The sequence below is a fragment of the Pygocentrus nattereri genome, chromosome 6 (assembly GCF_015220715.1).
Source record: "Pygocentrus nattereri isolate fPygNat1 chromosome 6, fPygNat1.pri, whole genome shotgun sequence".
In the NCBI taxonomy this organism is placed as follows: domain Eukaryota; kingdom Metazoa; phylum Chordata; class Actinopteri; order Characiformes; family Serrasalmidae; genus Pygocentrus; species Pygocentrus nattereri.
This window is the reverse complement of record NC_051216.1, coordinates 5,327,274-5,341,391: the sequence shown is the minus strand read 5'-3', so window position 1 is coordinate 5,341,391 and position 14,118 is coordinate 5,327,274. Positions and strand designations below refer to the sequence as shown.

General features: G+C 40.9%; 1 protein-coding gene across 1 annotated transcript in view; it reads right to left on the bottom strand.

The window, feature by feature from the left end:
• Positions 1-1,402: 1,402 nt before the first annotated feature.
• Positions 1,403-14,118, bottom strand: part of asic4a (acid-sensing (proton-gated) ion channel family member 4a) — a 196,363-nt gene continuing 183,647 nt past the window's right edge. Inside the window, exons 6-10 of the mRNA XM_037539093.1 lie at positions 9,813-9,966; positions 8,002-8,093; positions 7,093-7,172; positions 5,943-6,065; positions 1,403-2,218 (exon numbers count right to left, since the gene is read on the bottom strand). Of these exons, the coding sequence (XP_037394990.1) occupies positions 2,099-2,218; positions 5,943-6,065; positions 7,093-7,172; positions 8,002-8,093; positions 9,813-9,966 (569 nt within the window). The 3' untranslated portion in view covers positions 1,403-2,098. The remainder of the gene's footprint in view (positions 2,219-5,942; positions 6,066-7,092; positions 7,173-8,001; positions 8,094-9,812; positions 9,967-14,118) is intronic.

The following is a 14,118-nucleotide window of genomic DNA, read 5'->3' as shown; positions in this document are numbered from 1 at the left end:
GATTAAAACATGAAGAAACGTTAGGTGAGTCCAGCATGACAGACCGAACTGGAGAAGATTCAACACTTACTGAGAAGCTGTAGAACATCCAGAATAAAGTTAAGATCCAGAATGAATTTCTAATAGTTAACATTCAAAATGATGTTCTAGTAAAACGAATATCTAGATTGAAGTTCTAACAAAATTAACATTGAGAATGAAGTTACTGGCTAGACTGCAGATCTAATCAAATTAACATCGCAAACTAAGTTTAAATACAATGATCTAGAAAGAAGTTCAATTAAAATGAAGATCCAGAGTTACGTTCTAATGAAATTGTTATCTAGATTGAAGTTCTAATAAAACCATTAGCTAGACTGAAGTTCTAATAAAACTAACCTCCAGAACGATGCTCTAACAAAAATGATCTAGAATGAAGTTCTAAAAAATACGATCCAGAATGATTTTTTAAATAATTAACATTCAAAATGAAGTTCTACTACAATGAATATCTAGACTGAAGTTCTAACGAAATTAACATCAAGAATGAAGTTCTAAAAAAATCAGCATCTAGAATGAAGTTCAAATAAATCTAACATCCAGAATTATATTCTAATAAAATAATCTAGAATGAAGTTCTAAAAAATAAGATCCAGAATGAAGTTCTAAGAAAGTGATTATCTAGAATGAAGTTCTAATAAAATCTGTATCTAGAATGCAGCTCTAACAAAAATAACACCCAGAATTATGTTCTAATGAAATGATCTAGAATGAAGCTCTACAAAAATAACATCCAGAATGAAGTTCTAATAAAATTAACTTCCAAAATGAAGTTCTAATAAAATTAACCTCCAGAATGAAGTTCTAATAAAATCAACATTCAGAATGAATTTCTAACAAAATCTAAGTCTAGAATGAATTACTAACACATTAACCTCCAGAATGATGTTCTAATAAAATTAGCTAGAATGAAGTTCTAATAAAATTAACCTCCAGAACAATGTTCTAACACAATTATCTCGAATGAAGTTAAAAAAAAATCATTAGCTAGACCGATGTTCTAGTAAAAGTAACATCCCAAATTAAATGCATATCATTTTAATATCCCCAAAGAACTTTTAATAAAATTATATAATAAAGTAATATTCAGAGTGATGTTCTAATAAAATTTGGGGTTCAGACCTCAATTTTAGGATAAACAACAAAAGATGAAATTATTAAGATATATTATTCCCCATAACTTCCCATTATTCCCCATAAATGTGTTTGAAATTTTCATAACGTGTGTAAAAATAACATTATTTTTTCTTTATATTATAGAAATTGAATCTAAATCTAAACATTTGAAGTTGATTCTGGACGTGTCGGTGCATCTCCGTCCCATCGCCACTCTCACACATATCACCACTCCACATAAACAACATTACAAAATTAGTGGGATTTTTAATATATACTTTAAGCAATTAATCATAAACCATTTAATATAAAGAAAACATTTATCATATGTATCCTATAGAGCTGGATACGTTCTACTTTGTCCGATACACGCACACACGATTCTACAGCCTCCATCGAGATTACGTTCAGCACTTTAGTCTCTGGAGTCTAAGGGTCAATAATAAATTACTCAAATACATCATTTACAGTTGTATGTGTATCTCAGTGACGTTATTTTACAGATGATTCGTACTCGAACGAGTAAAACCTTCCGCAGTCTGAGGTCCAGAGCGAAGGACTCGGTGCTTAAACCTGATCAGGAGCACAGACTGGACCTGCTGGAGTCCATTGCATTCATTTCATATAGAGGCCCCGAATAAAACAATCAGTGTAGAAACGGTGGAGTGACCAGGGAGAAGTGGAGCGGAGGAGGAGTAGGAGGACAATGAGGGGGTCAAGAGGCTCCTTCTGGACAGCGAACGTGGCGTCTAGCCCATGCCTGAACACACACGCACATGAACGGTCTGTCTCAAGCACAGATTTAGGAGGTCTTTGGCTGTAGCTTTCACTGGTGGCAGCGAGAGGGGAGATAGCACTGAGATCTGAGTTTCTGCTGAGAGAGAGAAAGAGAGAGAGGAGAGGAAGGGTCCACTCTGGTCCAGACGTGGCCATTGGCGGAACCCTAGCAGGCGAAGTCCTCGAAGGGCGTGTGGCGGCTGTGGTGCAGATGGAGATGGTGGTGATGGTTTGGTAGGATGGTGTTAGCGTAAGCTCCCTCGCTGTTTCCCCGTTCACTGCCATCCTGCAAAACATCAACAAAATAGATCAATTACACCACAAATATGGAATTTTTACCGTAAGAACCTGGAATTATCACCACAAAAGCAATAGAGTTGCAACAGTTGATCAATTAGTTGAAAAAACCTGGCATTTGCTCACTCTGACAGACTGTAATACACTACAGGAAGTGTAGGGGGCGATGCGGCTTCTACTGTTTCATTTAAAAAGCTCTATAATGTTCATATGATCCACACAGTCGCTCTAACAGACTGTAATACACTACAGGAAGCGTAGGGGGCGATACGGCTTCTACTGTTTCATTTAAAAAGCTCTATAATGTTCATATGATCCACACAGTCGCTCTAACAGACTGTAATACACTACAGGAAACGTAGGGGGCGATACGGCTTCTACTGTTTCATTTAAAAAGCTCTATAATGTTCATATGATCCACACAGTCGCTCTGACAGACTGTAATACACTACAGGAAGCGTAGGGGGCGATACGGCTTCTACTGTTTCATTTAAAAAGCTCTATAATGTTCATATGATCCACACAGTCGCTCTGACAGGCTGTAATACACTACAGGAAGCCTAGGGGGCGATACGGCTTCTACTGTTTCATTTAAAAAGCTCTATAATGTTCATATGATCCACACAGTCGCTCTGACAGACTGTAATACACTACAGGAAGCGTAGGGGGCGATACGGCTTCTACTGTTTCATTTAAAAAGCTCTATAATGTTCATATGATCCACACAGTCACTCTGACAGACTGTAATACACTACAGGAAGCGTAGGGGGCGATACGGCTTCTACTGTTTCATTTAAAAAGCTCTATAATGTTCATATGATCCACACAGTCGCTCTGACAGACTGTAATACACTACAGGAAGCGTAGGGGGCGATACGGCTTCTACTGTTTCATTTAAAAAGCTCTATAATGTTCATATGATCCACACAGTCGCTCTGACAGACTGTAATACACTACAGGAAGCGTAGGGGGCGATACGGCTTCTACTGTTTCATTTAAAAAGCTCTATAATGTTCATATGATCCACACAGTCGCTCTGACAGACTGTAATACACTACAGGAAGTGTAGGGGGCGATACGGCTTCTACTGTTTCATTTAAAAAGCTCTATAATGTTCATATGATCCACACAGTCGCTCTGACAGACTGTAATACACTACAGGAAGCGTAGGGGGCGATACGGCTTCTACTGTTTCATTTAAAAAGCTCTATAATGTTCATATGATCCACACAGTCGCTCTGACAGACTGTAATACACTACAGGAAGCGTAGGGGGCGATACGGCTTCTACTGTTTCATTTAAAAAGCTCTATAATGTTCATATGATCCACACAGTCGCTCTGACAGACTGTAATACACTACAGGAAGCATAGGGGGCGATACAGCTTCTACTGTTTCATTTAAAAAGCTCTATAATGTTCATATGATCCACACAGTCGCTCTGACAGACTGTAATACACTACAGGAAGCGTAGGGGGCGATACGGCTTCTACTGTTTCATTTAAAAAGCTCTATAATGTTCATATGATCCACACAGTCGCTCTGACAGACTGTAATACACTACAGGAAGCGTAGGGGGGCGATACGGCTTCTACTGTTTCATTTAAAAAGCTCTATAATGTTCATATGATCCACACAGTCACTCTGACAGACTGTAATACACTACAGGAAGCGTAGGGGGCGATACAGCTTCTACGGTTTCATTTAAAAAGCCTCTATAATGTTCATATGATCCACACAGTCGCTCTGACAGACTGTAATACACTACAGGAAGCGTAGGGGGCGATACGGCTTCTACTGTTTCATTTAAAAAGCTCTATAATGGTCATATGATCCACACAGTCGCTCTGACAGACTGTAATACACTACAGGAAGCGTAGGGGGCGATACGGCTTCTACTGTTTCATTTAAAAAGCTCTATAATGTTCATATGATCCACACAGTCGCTCTGACAGACTGTAATACACTACAGGAAGCGTAGGGGGCGATACGGCTTCTACTGTTTCATTTAAAAAGCTCTATAATGTTCATATGATCCACACAGTCGCTCTGACAGACTGTAATACACTACAGGAAGCGTAGGGGGCGATACGGCTTCTACTGTTTCATTTAAAAAGCTCTATAATGTTCATATGATCCACACAGTCGCTCTGACAGACTGTAATACACTACAGGAAGCGTAGAGGGCGATACGGCTTCTACTGTTTCATTTAAAAAGCTCTATAATGTTCATATGATCCACACAGTCGCTCTGACAGACTGTAATACACTACAGGAAGTGTTTCATGTTTCATGTAAAAAGCGCCCCCTGTATTTTACAGTCATGTACATCAAGACGACAGTAATAACGTCAGGGTTCTAAGGGTTAAGTTGATAAGTTAATGAGGGTTAACTAGTGAAAATTGCATGTCTAAAATGCTACTTTCTCACATTAAACAGCTGATGAGAGTGACTCACTGCGTGATTTAGAGCTTCAGAAAGATCTCTCCCTCAGCCAAATGTCAGCATGATCTGATAAAGTAAATATCAAGGGCCAAATGCCAGAACACTGAACCATATTTCATACTCACCCATTAGAACGATCCAATAGTGCTCAAAAGTTTGGACAATGCTACTCAGAAAGGGGTTTCCATGGTTCTGTCCACAGGACACTATAAAAAAGTCCAGCTTAAATTTGTTGACCTCATTTTGTTACCTGAATCAAAACATTTTAATGTAATGTTTTTGTTTGTTTGTTTGTTTGTTTGTTTTTGCTTCATTTCAAACTGTGCCATCAGGGAAAGCACAAAAAAGATGATTAATACTCGCTTTATTTTTTAATTTACCCCAGACAATCTGAACAATCTTTGACAATATAGACCCCCATTTCCAAAAACTTTGGGATGCTGTGCAGATTCCAAAATGCAGTGATGTGCAAATCATTTAAACCCAATAGTTCATTGAAAATAGTACGAAGACAACAAATCGAGTGGTGAAACTGAGAAATGTTATTGTCTTTTGATAAATATATGCATATTTTAAATCTAATGCCAACAGCACATTCCAAAAAAGTTGGGACTCCAGCCGCACTGCTGTGTCTGATCCACTCACACCAGCGCAACACACACAAACACACCACCAGCATGTCAGTGTTACTGCAGTGCTGAGAATGATCCACCATCCAAATAGTACCTGCTCTGTGAGGGTCCATGGGGGTCCTGACCACTGAAGAACAGGGTAAAAGGGGGACTAACAAAGTATCTACACTACAGAGTAAGAGGAGCTGATAAAATGGACTGTAAGCGTAGAAACAAGGAGGTGGTCAGAACGTTATAACTGATGTATAAGGATTGTACTTTTTCAGATTTCAGTTCTAAATGACAGCGTCTTGCTGTGGAAACGTATATGAACGTATATTAAAATTCGATTTGTTTTTGCTTTGTTATGGAAATAACTGTGTCTTTGGTATCTCGCAGTGAATTTCTCTGCATAAGCAGTGACGCAGATGCAGGTCAAACAAATTCACAGCTGTAACTTGTTATTGAGAAAATTCCTGTGTGGATTAGTTTATAACCAGAAGCTCATTCTGCAAACAGTGCATCTGATCAGAGTGTAAACAAGAAGCCAGACAACATAATAATGACTCTATTCCTGAACGCTGAGCCCCTGTTTTTCCCTCTGCTCTGTCCATAGACCTGCACATCTGCGTGCTACACCTGTGCACCACCTGCTCACCTTAGCCTTCATGTCCTCCAGGTTGACCGTAGCCACAGTGCTGGCTGGGGGCTGTTTCTGCTGAGGCTGCGGCTTCTGCTCTTTCTGAGGCTTCAACAAACGCTGCAACCTGTGCTTAATCACCTATAGATAGATAGATAGATAGATAGATAGATAGATAGATAGATAGATAGATAGATAGATAGATAGATAGATAGATAGATAGACAGACAGACAGACAGACAGACAGACAGACAGCTTTTATTCCAGGCAGAGATATATATTTGACAAATTTCAGAATTTACATGGACAGGAGGAGAAAAGACATAAAGAAATGAGGCAAAAGGAGATGAGAAGAGGAGACAAGAAAAGATGAGACGAAAGGAGGAGACAAGAGGAGATGAGACAAGAGCAGAAAGGACATAAGGAAATGAGACAAAAGAAAACAAGAAAAGATGAGACAAAAGGAGACATGGTGAAGAGGAGACAACAGGAGGGGAGACAAGAGGAGAAAGGACATAAGGAAATGAGACAAGGAGACAAGAAAATATGAGGCAAAAGGAGACATGGTGAAGAGGAGACAAGAGACGATGAGACAAGATGAAAGGAGACAAGACAAGAGGAGACGGAAGAGCAGGAGATAAGACAAGAAGAGACAAGAGGAAATGAGACAGGAAAAGACAAAACGAGACAAGAAGAGACAAGAAGAGGCAAGAGCAGTGAAGACAGGACAACAGGAGATGAGTCGAGGCAAGAAAAGAGGAAACAGGAGGATACAAAGGAAGACAAGGGAACACAAACAAAAGGAGACAAGAGAAAATGAGATGAGGCAAGAAAAGACAGTAAGAGACCAGAGAAGAGGAGTCAAGAGCGGGCAAAACAAGAGGAGACAAGACAAGCAGAGAAAGAAGGAGACATTAGGCGACAAGTGGAGACCAGACAAATGAAGCGTCGAGAAGAGACAAGAGCAGATGAGACAAGAGACGAGAAAAGAGAGGATTTAATGGAGTGGAAGTTCTGCTCGATTTGATTCAGACCCCAGAGTTAGGCTTCATCTCCTCACCCACACACATCACTCAGATCTCCAGTGGAGGCTGATAGCGGTAACAGTGTTACGTTCACAGCACCAAGTTCTTTCAGTGAGGGCTAAACAGCTAAAACACTCCTTTACCTCATAAATATAGTCGAGGATCTCCAGCACTGTGAGAATACTGGCTCCTATAAACAGCCCCATCTGTCCACCAATGTCACCTGCGTTTAACACAAAAACAGAGGAAGGGTTTCATACAGACACGGCCGGAGAACACAGAACCAACCAACACCAACAGAGACCCGCATTCTAAAGTGGGCTGAAGGCTTTCTAGAGTTCCAGTAAAGAAACTGAAAAATTGTAGTGTTTAGTGAATTCTGATCATAATCAGATTCCTGCAGTTATCTGATTATTCAAATGCTCACACTCTTATTTCTTAGACCAGAGTAAGGTCTATAAATCTGATAAAGAGCTGGATTTGAGCTCAGCACTCAGATTTCTCAGAGCTGTGAGCTCTTACTCTGATTTCTTTCACATTTCTCAGTCTGAGCATGCGTGAAAACAGACGGCGGTACTGGAAATAAGCGGGCAGCGTCACCACGAGACGCAGCAAAACACTTTGGAGTGACCCTAAAACAGACTGCATCCAATTTTTTTATGCTCCAGATGATGTATGTCCATATTTTCAGGTGAAGTGGCACCACATTATTAATAAAAAGCTGTGGTTTGAGTTTTACGTTAAGTTCACATCAGGTCGTCTTCTGTGAGTTTATTGGCTGGTTGTACAGCAGAAATCTGATTACTGTCTGACTCTGATTACTGTAGAACCAGGCTTTCCCCATTATCTGATTACTCAAGTGCATGTAAACAGTGGGACACTTATACACTGTTGCTGTATAAGAAAACTACACAGATAGTTTTTATGGTGGAAAAACATTTGTTGATGTAACTTGAAATGTAAAGAGCTGCTGGTGTTTTTCAAACCATGTAAAAGAAGCTATGAAGGCAGAAATGTGCCGATAAACAGCGACAGAGGCTGAAAGGACCCACCTAATAATCCTGCAACATCATAAGCTTTCTTCTGCTCTATTGTTTCATAGTTCAGAGCTTCGAAGAAAATATCCAGAACAAGGAAATTATCTCTAGAAAAATAAGAAGAATATCAGAGGTCAGAAAAGTTCAGAAGCGCACAGTTTGCAGTTTATCAGAAATGTTTCGTGTCTGTTTGTTTTCTTTTTGCATTCCTTTGCTTTTTCAGTCTTGCGCTGGAGCTATGAGGCTAATGTGGCTAAAAGTAATGGAAGCTTATACCCCACCAATAAGCAACATGCTAATGAAATGCCTAAATCTTCACACACTTGCCTCCAGTCATGTCAGCTTCTTAAGTTCAAGACTGCGTGATGCAGTTTTATTTACAAAAGCAGACAAAATGATCTTTCATAGCGACACATGGTAGCAGCAGCCACTAGAATCCTGAATATAGGGTCATGGGATACAGCGTCACATCTGCTGCCGAGCATTCCCCTCCCTGCCACTGGAGGCAAACGCACACTAGGGGGCAGTGCGCACACTTGCCCAGAGCAGTGGGCAGCCCAATCCACAGCGCCCAGGGAGCAGTTGGGGGTTAGGTGTCTTGCTCAAGGGCATCTCAGTCACGTGCTGTTGGCTCTGGGGATCGAACCGGCGACCTTCTGGTCACGGGGCTGGTTCCCTAACCTCCAGCGCATGACTGCCCTAAAAACACTAGGAGGCAGTGAGCACACTTGCCCAGAGCGGTGGGCAGCCCAATCCACAGCACCCGGGGAGCAGTTGGGGGTTAGGTGTCTTGCTCAAGGACACCACAGTCACATGCTGTCGGCTCTGGGGATCGAACCGGTGACCTTCTGGTCACGAGGCTGGTTCCCTGACCTCCAGCCCACGACTGCCGCAAGTTGACCATCTTGTCCAAGTCTTGTTTGGACAATTCTGAGCGTTTGGCTTCGTTTTTTTCTGGGATTTTGATCTTTTGCTTTGTTTGTTCTTGACTAGTCTTTTGGATTTGCCCCTTTGGATTTGTTTGCTAATTGTGATCTGCTTTTCGGAACCTCTGCTTGTTATTATCTACTCCGATATCTGGTATTAAACTTGCATTTGACTCCTTATATATTGTGTGAAACACTTCCTGACATACAGGATGTCAAATAAATTAATAGAAGCTTCCAAACTTACTTTTTAGGTACATTAGCCTAACATAAGCGAACATGTCTTGGCTGATCGACTTCGTTTTGGGTAAGGAGGAAACTGTGTTATCGTGAATAATGTCATCGCTGTGGTTTGGCCATCATAGATCACCGCCAAACATCTTCCCTGATAAAACGCAGCGCTGACTGTTTTACTGCTTCTATACATCAGTTCTGCAAAACTGTCCCGGTTTCTCCTCGCTCTTGCGTCCGTTTCTTGCCCTGTGTTGTAGCCATGTGCTTTCTGTCATGTGCTTGTGTTTTTATATTGGTTCTTGTGCTCCGCCCTTTCCCCGCCTTCCCCATTAGTAACTTCACCTGTCTGTGGTCTCTGTCTCCTCCCTTTCCCAGGTGGTCCCCATTTGTTGTAACCTTTATCTAGCCCTTTGTTTCAGTCAGTGTTTGTCTGGTCTACTCACCATTCGTCACTTTGTCTGATGTACAGTGCTGTGTGAGAGTTTCAGGCATCTAAGCAAATTTTACACAGTTGACCCAATTGAGTTTATCACAATATACATTAGAATAAAGTCGCATTCATAATTCAAATAAACAGAAAAACAATAAAAAGTATCCAGAATTTCTCAGGTCTACTGACAGATAAGAAACCGATAAAAATGTTGATGTATGTAAAATGAAGCTGACCTGATGTAATCCTCTGATTTGTGGTACTTCCTGCTCAGGTAGCGAGCCGACCCTTTACTGGGAATCTTCACCATGGAGAGTTCTTTACCGTAGCGGGTCAGATTACAGGGAGTTTCACACGGACACGAGTCCCCCGAACTCTTCTGTAACAGAGCTGGCAAAACACAGACACTTCACTTCTTTATTACACTTACAGTTTAAAGAGCCCAGATATGATTTTTTCTTTTATTTCACTGTGTTCCCTGTGATCCACGCATGAGTGTAAGAGTATTAAGTCAACAGTGGGAATGGGAAGAGTATTCTAGATCAGAATGGGGAAGCATTCTAGACCATTCTGGAACAATGTGAATGGGGTGGGGTTATTCTAGAATATTCTGGAACAGTGTGAATGGGGTGGGGTTATTCTAGAACACTGCTGTTGGGGAATTATTCTAGAACATTCTGGAACAGTGTGAATGGGGTGGGGTTATTCTAGAACACAGCTGTTGGGGGATTATTCTGGAACATCCTGGAACAGTGTAAATGGGGGTATTATTCTAGAATATTCTGGAAAAGTGTGAATGGGGTTATTCTAGAACACTGCTGATGGGGGATTATTCTAGAACATGCTGGAACAGCATGAATGGGGTGGGGTTATTCTGGAACAGTGCTGATGTGGGATTATTCTAGAACATTCTGGAACAGCATGAATAGGGGATTCCTCTAGAACAGTGCGAATGGGGGGGATTATTCTAGAATAGTATGAAAGGGGGGACCATCTAGAACAGTGAGTAGAGGAGAACATTCTAGTACAGTAGATAAGTATGAATGTGGAGAAACATTCTAGAGCACTGTGATTAGGGGAAACATTCTGGAACAGTGGGAATGTGGGATGTACTAGAACAGTAAAAATGGAGAACATTCTAGAACAGCATGAATGGGGAAAACATTTGAGAACAGTGTAAATGGAGGAGAGCGTAATGGAACAGTGTGAATGAGGGGAACAGTCTAGAAAAGTGTCAATGGAGAAGAACATTCTAGTACAATGAGAATGGGAAAAATTCCAGAAAAGTGTGAATGTGGTAAACATTCTAGGCCGTTGTAAATATGGAGAACATTCTAGAGCAGCATGAACGGGGAAAACATTCAAGAACAGTGTGAATAGAGAGAACGTTTTAGAACAGTGTCAATAAAGAGCACATTCTAGAAGAGTCTGAATGGAGGAGGATATTATAGAACAGCTTGAATGGACAAGGATATTTTGGAACATTGTGAACTGAGAAGAACATTGTAGAACCGTATGAACGGGGAGAGTATTTGGGAATTGAATAGTTGTATTGTAATCTATGAAGTTTATTCTTCTGGCATGTGTGCTTTATGTGGTTGTTCTGTGTATTATCTAGCGCTTAATGTGTTTATTTGTGAATGTTCTGTAAATATCTGTGACTGTTAAATGGTGTGTAATTTATGATGCTGTCTTTATGTCAAAAAAAGAGAAATGACCCCAGTGAAGAAATAAAGCATTCTAGTTCTTCACCATCCGGCAGCTGTGTGTGTGTGTGTGTGTGTGTGTGTGTGTGTGTGTGTGTGTGTGTGTGTGTGTGTATGTGTGTGTGCAGGTGTTCTAAGCACACCTGAGATTTATCGCTTCATTCATCAAACTCCCACTGTAAATAACCACACAGACAGAGTTCTGCATTTCAGTTCACTCTCAGCGTGTAATTCAACTTTAATTATGGCTTTGAAGGACATCCAGAAAAGCACACACACAGACACACACACTCACACACACACACACCCACACACACAGACACACACACAGACACCCACACCCACACACACACACTGGAAGTGTGTCTCCCCCCTGAGGCAATACTATAACTCATACAATGCTTTAAATATTAGCAAGATCAGAGCTGAAAACTCACGGAAAACTCCAGAAAAAACAGAACAAATCCCAAAATCACATACAGGACCCGTCCAAAGTTTGGACATTCCTGATTGAATAAGTGTTTACACAATCTTTAAGACTGTAAGCCTAATCTAAATGTCTTAACCCTTAAACTTACTATTCAGTAACTACTAGTAATGACCCATTAAAGCCTTCAGGGAGAGTCTGATGATTTCGGTGAAACTATAAAATTATACCTGTAATTTAATCGAATCGTGACGCTTGTTGTATTTAGACTCTGCATGTACTGCATTAATACTCCTATTTCAGAACGGGTAAAATCTTGAAATGCCCAATGAAAAATGATTGTCCTCTATGTGGTACCTAGATGGATACGTCTAAGCGAGCTCTCCCATTGGCTAGGACTTCAGGAGCTGGACTCAAGGCCTATAGTGTAAGTTTAACCACTAACATGATTCACAGTGGATTCAACCAATTATGCTTTTATTTTCAATTCCGTGACAAACAGAATCACTCTAGACCATTTGGAAGTTCTAGATACGTTACTGACTCTGAATACAAAACATAGTCTAATGAGGTTTCAATTAGTTGTTAGGAGTGGAAAACAGTGGCAGAAGCAGCTTCACTGAAAGACTCACCGTGAAACGGCTACAAGGTAAAATGTGTTTCAGTGTCTTTGTTAGCTTAGCGCTAAAACACTACTGGAATTCCATAGGAGGGCTTGCAAAACTGAACATTAGTAGTGTTTTTTCTACTCATTATACCAAGTTTTGACATTTGTGGCCCGAACTGAAGGCCTGGCTCCATTGGTTGCTGTTCACTATGGTAACCACTATAAATGATGCAGTATTTTCTTTGAAGCTGGTATTATTATGTAATGTCATAATGAGAGTGAGAGGGTTTGAGGGGTTAATTGCTGTAAATCTGTTTCCGTTTTGTGTTTACAGGACATGCCTGCAGCTGTGTACATGGGAGTGCTCTAGTTGAATGTTATCTGCCCTTATTTTCACACTGTGTTCATGTGTATACTTGTGTAAAGTATATAATTAGGTGTCTATTTGTGTTAGTGTTGGATCTCAGAGGAAGTGGTGGGCCTTTTACCTGAAAGACAGAACATTTTCTCTGAAGATATTTCTCTGATAATTTCTCCTCTTTCCTAGGCAGCGGTCATTTGTGGGGTACCTCAGAGCTCCGTCTTGGGCCCTAATCTGTTTTCATTTTGTATGCAACCCAACTGCACCACATGGTTAAACCTGGTGAAAATCTTTCAGTTGTTACCCGGATATTAAATGTTCAATGCCTAAAAACGTCTTCCAGTTAACTTCATGAATCCCAAGCTTATTACATACTAAGGCTTATTATTCAGTAACTACAGAGATTTCAATGCAAACTGGCTGAGCTGTTCTTAGGGTATAGTGTGTAATAAAACGTTGGGTCCACTGGTGGGTTTAAGAGGTTAAACACCAGCAAGACATACTTTATTAGAGCTGTAGCTGACAACATGGGAGCACTATCAAACAATATGCTTATTTATGCTATTTATTTATTTATTTATTTATTTATTTAGTGTCATTTTCGACTCTGCCCTCTGGGAGAGGAAGCTCTTTCCAGCTGAAAGCTTTTGCCAAAATGAATGCACCTTGTCATTCAAAGATGGGGAAACATTTATTCATGCTTTTATTTCTTGTTTTATTGCAGCTCTCTTCACACAGGACTCTGTCAGTCAACCCTGCAGGTGGGTCCCAAATGCAGACACTTGGCTTCTGACCGGTACCAGAAAAAGGGAAAGCGTCTCCCCTGTCCTGGGCTTCTTTCACCGGTTACCAATCCAATACAGAATCAAATTTAAGTCTTTGTTTTTTGGTCATCAGAGATCTCATACAACAGAAAAAGCTTAATTCAGCCCCTCAGATTTACAGTTTTTATCTTGAAATTCATTCATTCATCACTTTTAATTGCTTAATCCAGACAGAGTCACGGTAGCAGTTGGGAGAGCAGACAATTCCAGTCGACCCTGTCCCCCACAACTTCCTCCAACTCATTCAGGGAATCCTGAGCTGCTCCCAGGCCAACTTGGAGATATAATCCCTCCAGTCAGTCCTAAGATGAACCTGGGGTCTCATCCCAGTCAGCTGCACCTGATAAATCCCCACCAGGATGCATCCTAATCAGATGCCTGAACCACCTCAACTGGCTCCTCTCAATGTGGAGGAGTAGCAGCTCTGCTCTGAGCTCCTCCCGGATAACCGAGCTCCTCACCCTGTCAGTAGAGTTCAGCCGCCACCATGTGGAGAGGCTCATTTCCGCCGCTCGTATCCCTGATCTCATTCTTTTGGTCATTATGCAAAGCTCATGGCCATAGGTGAGGGTTGGGATGTAGACCAACCGGTAAACAAAGAGCTTCGCCTTATGGCT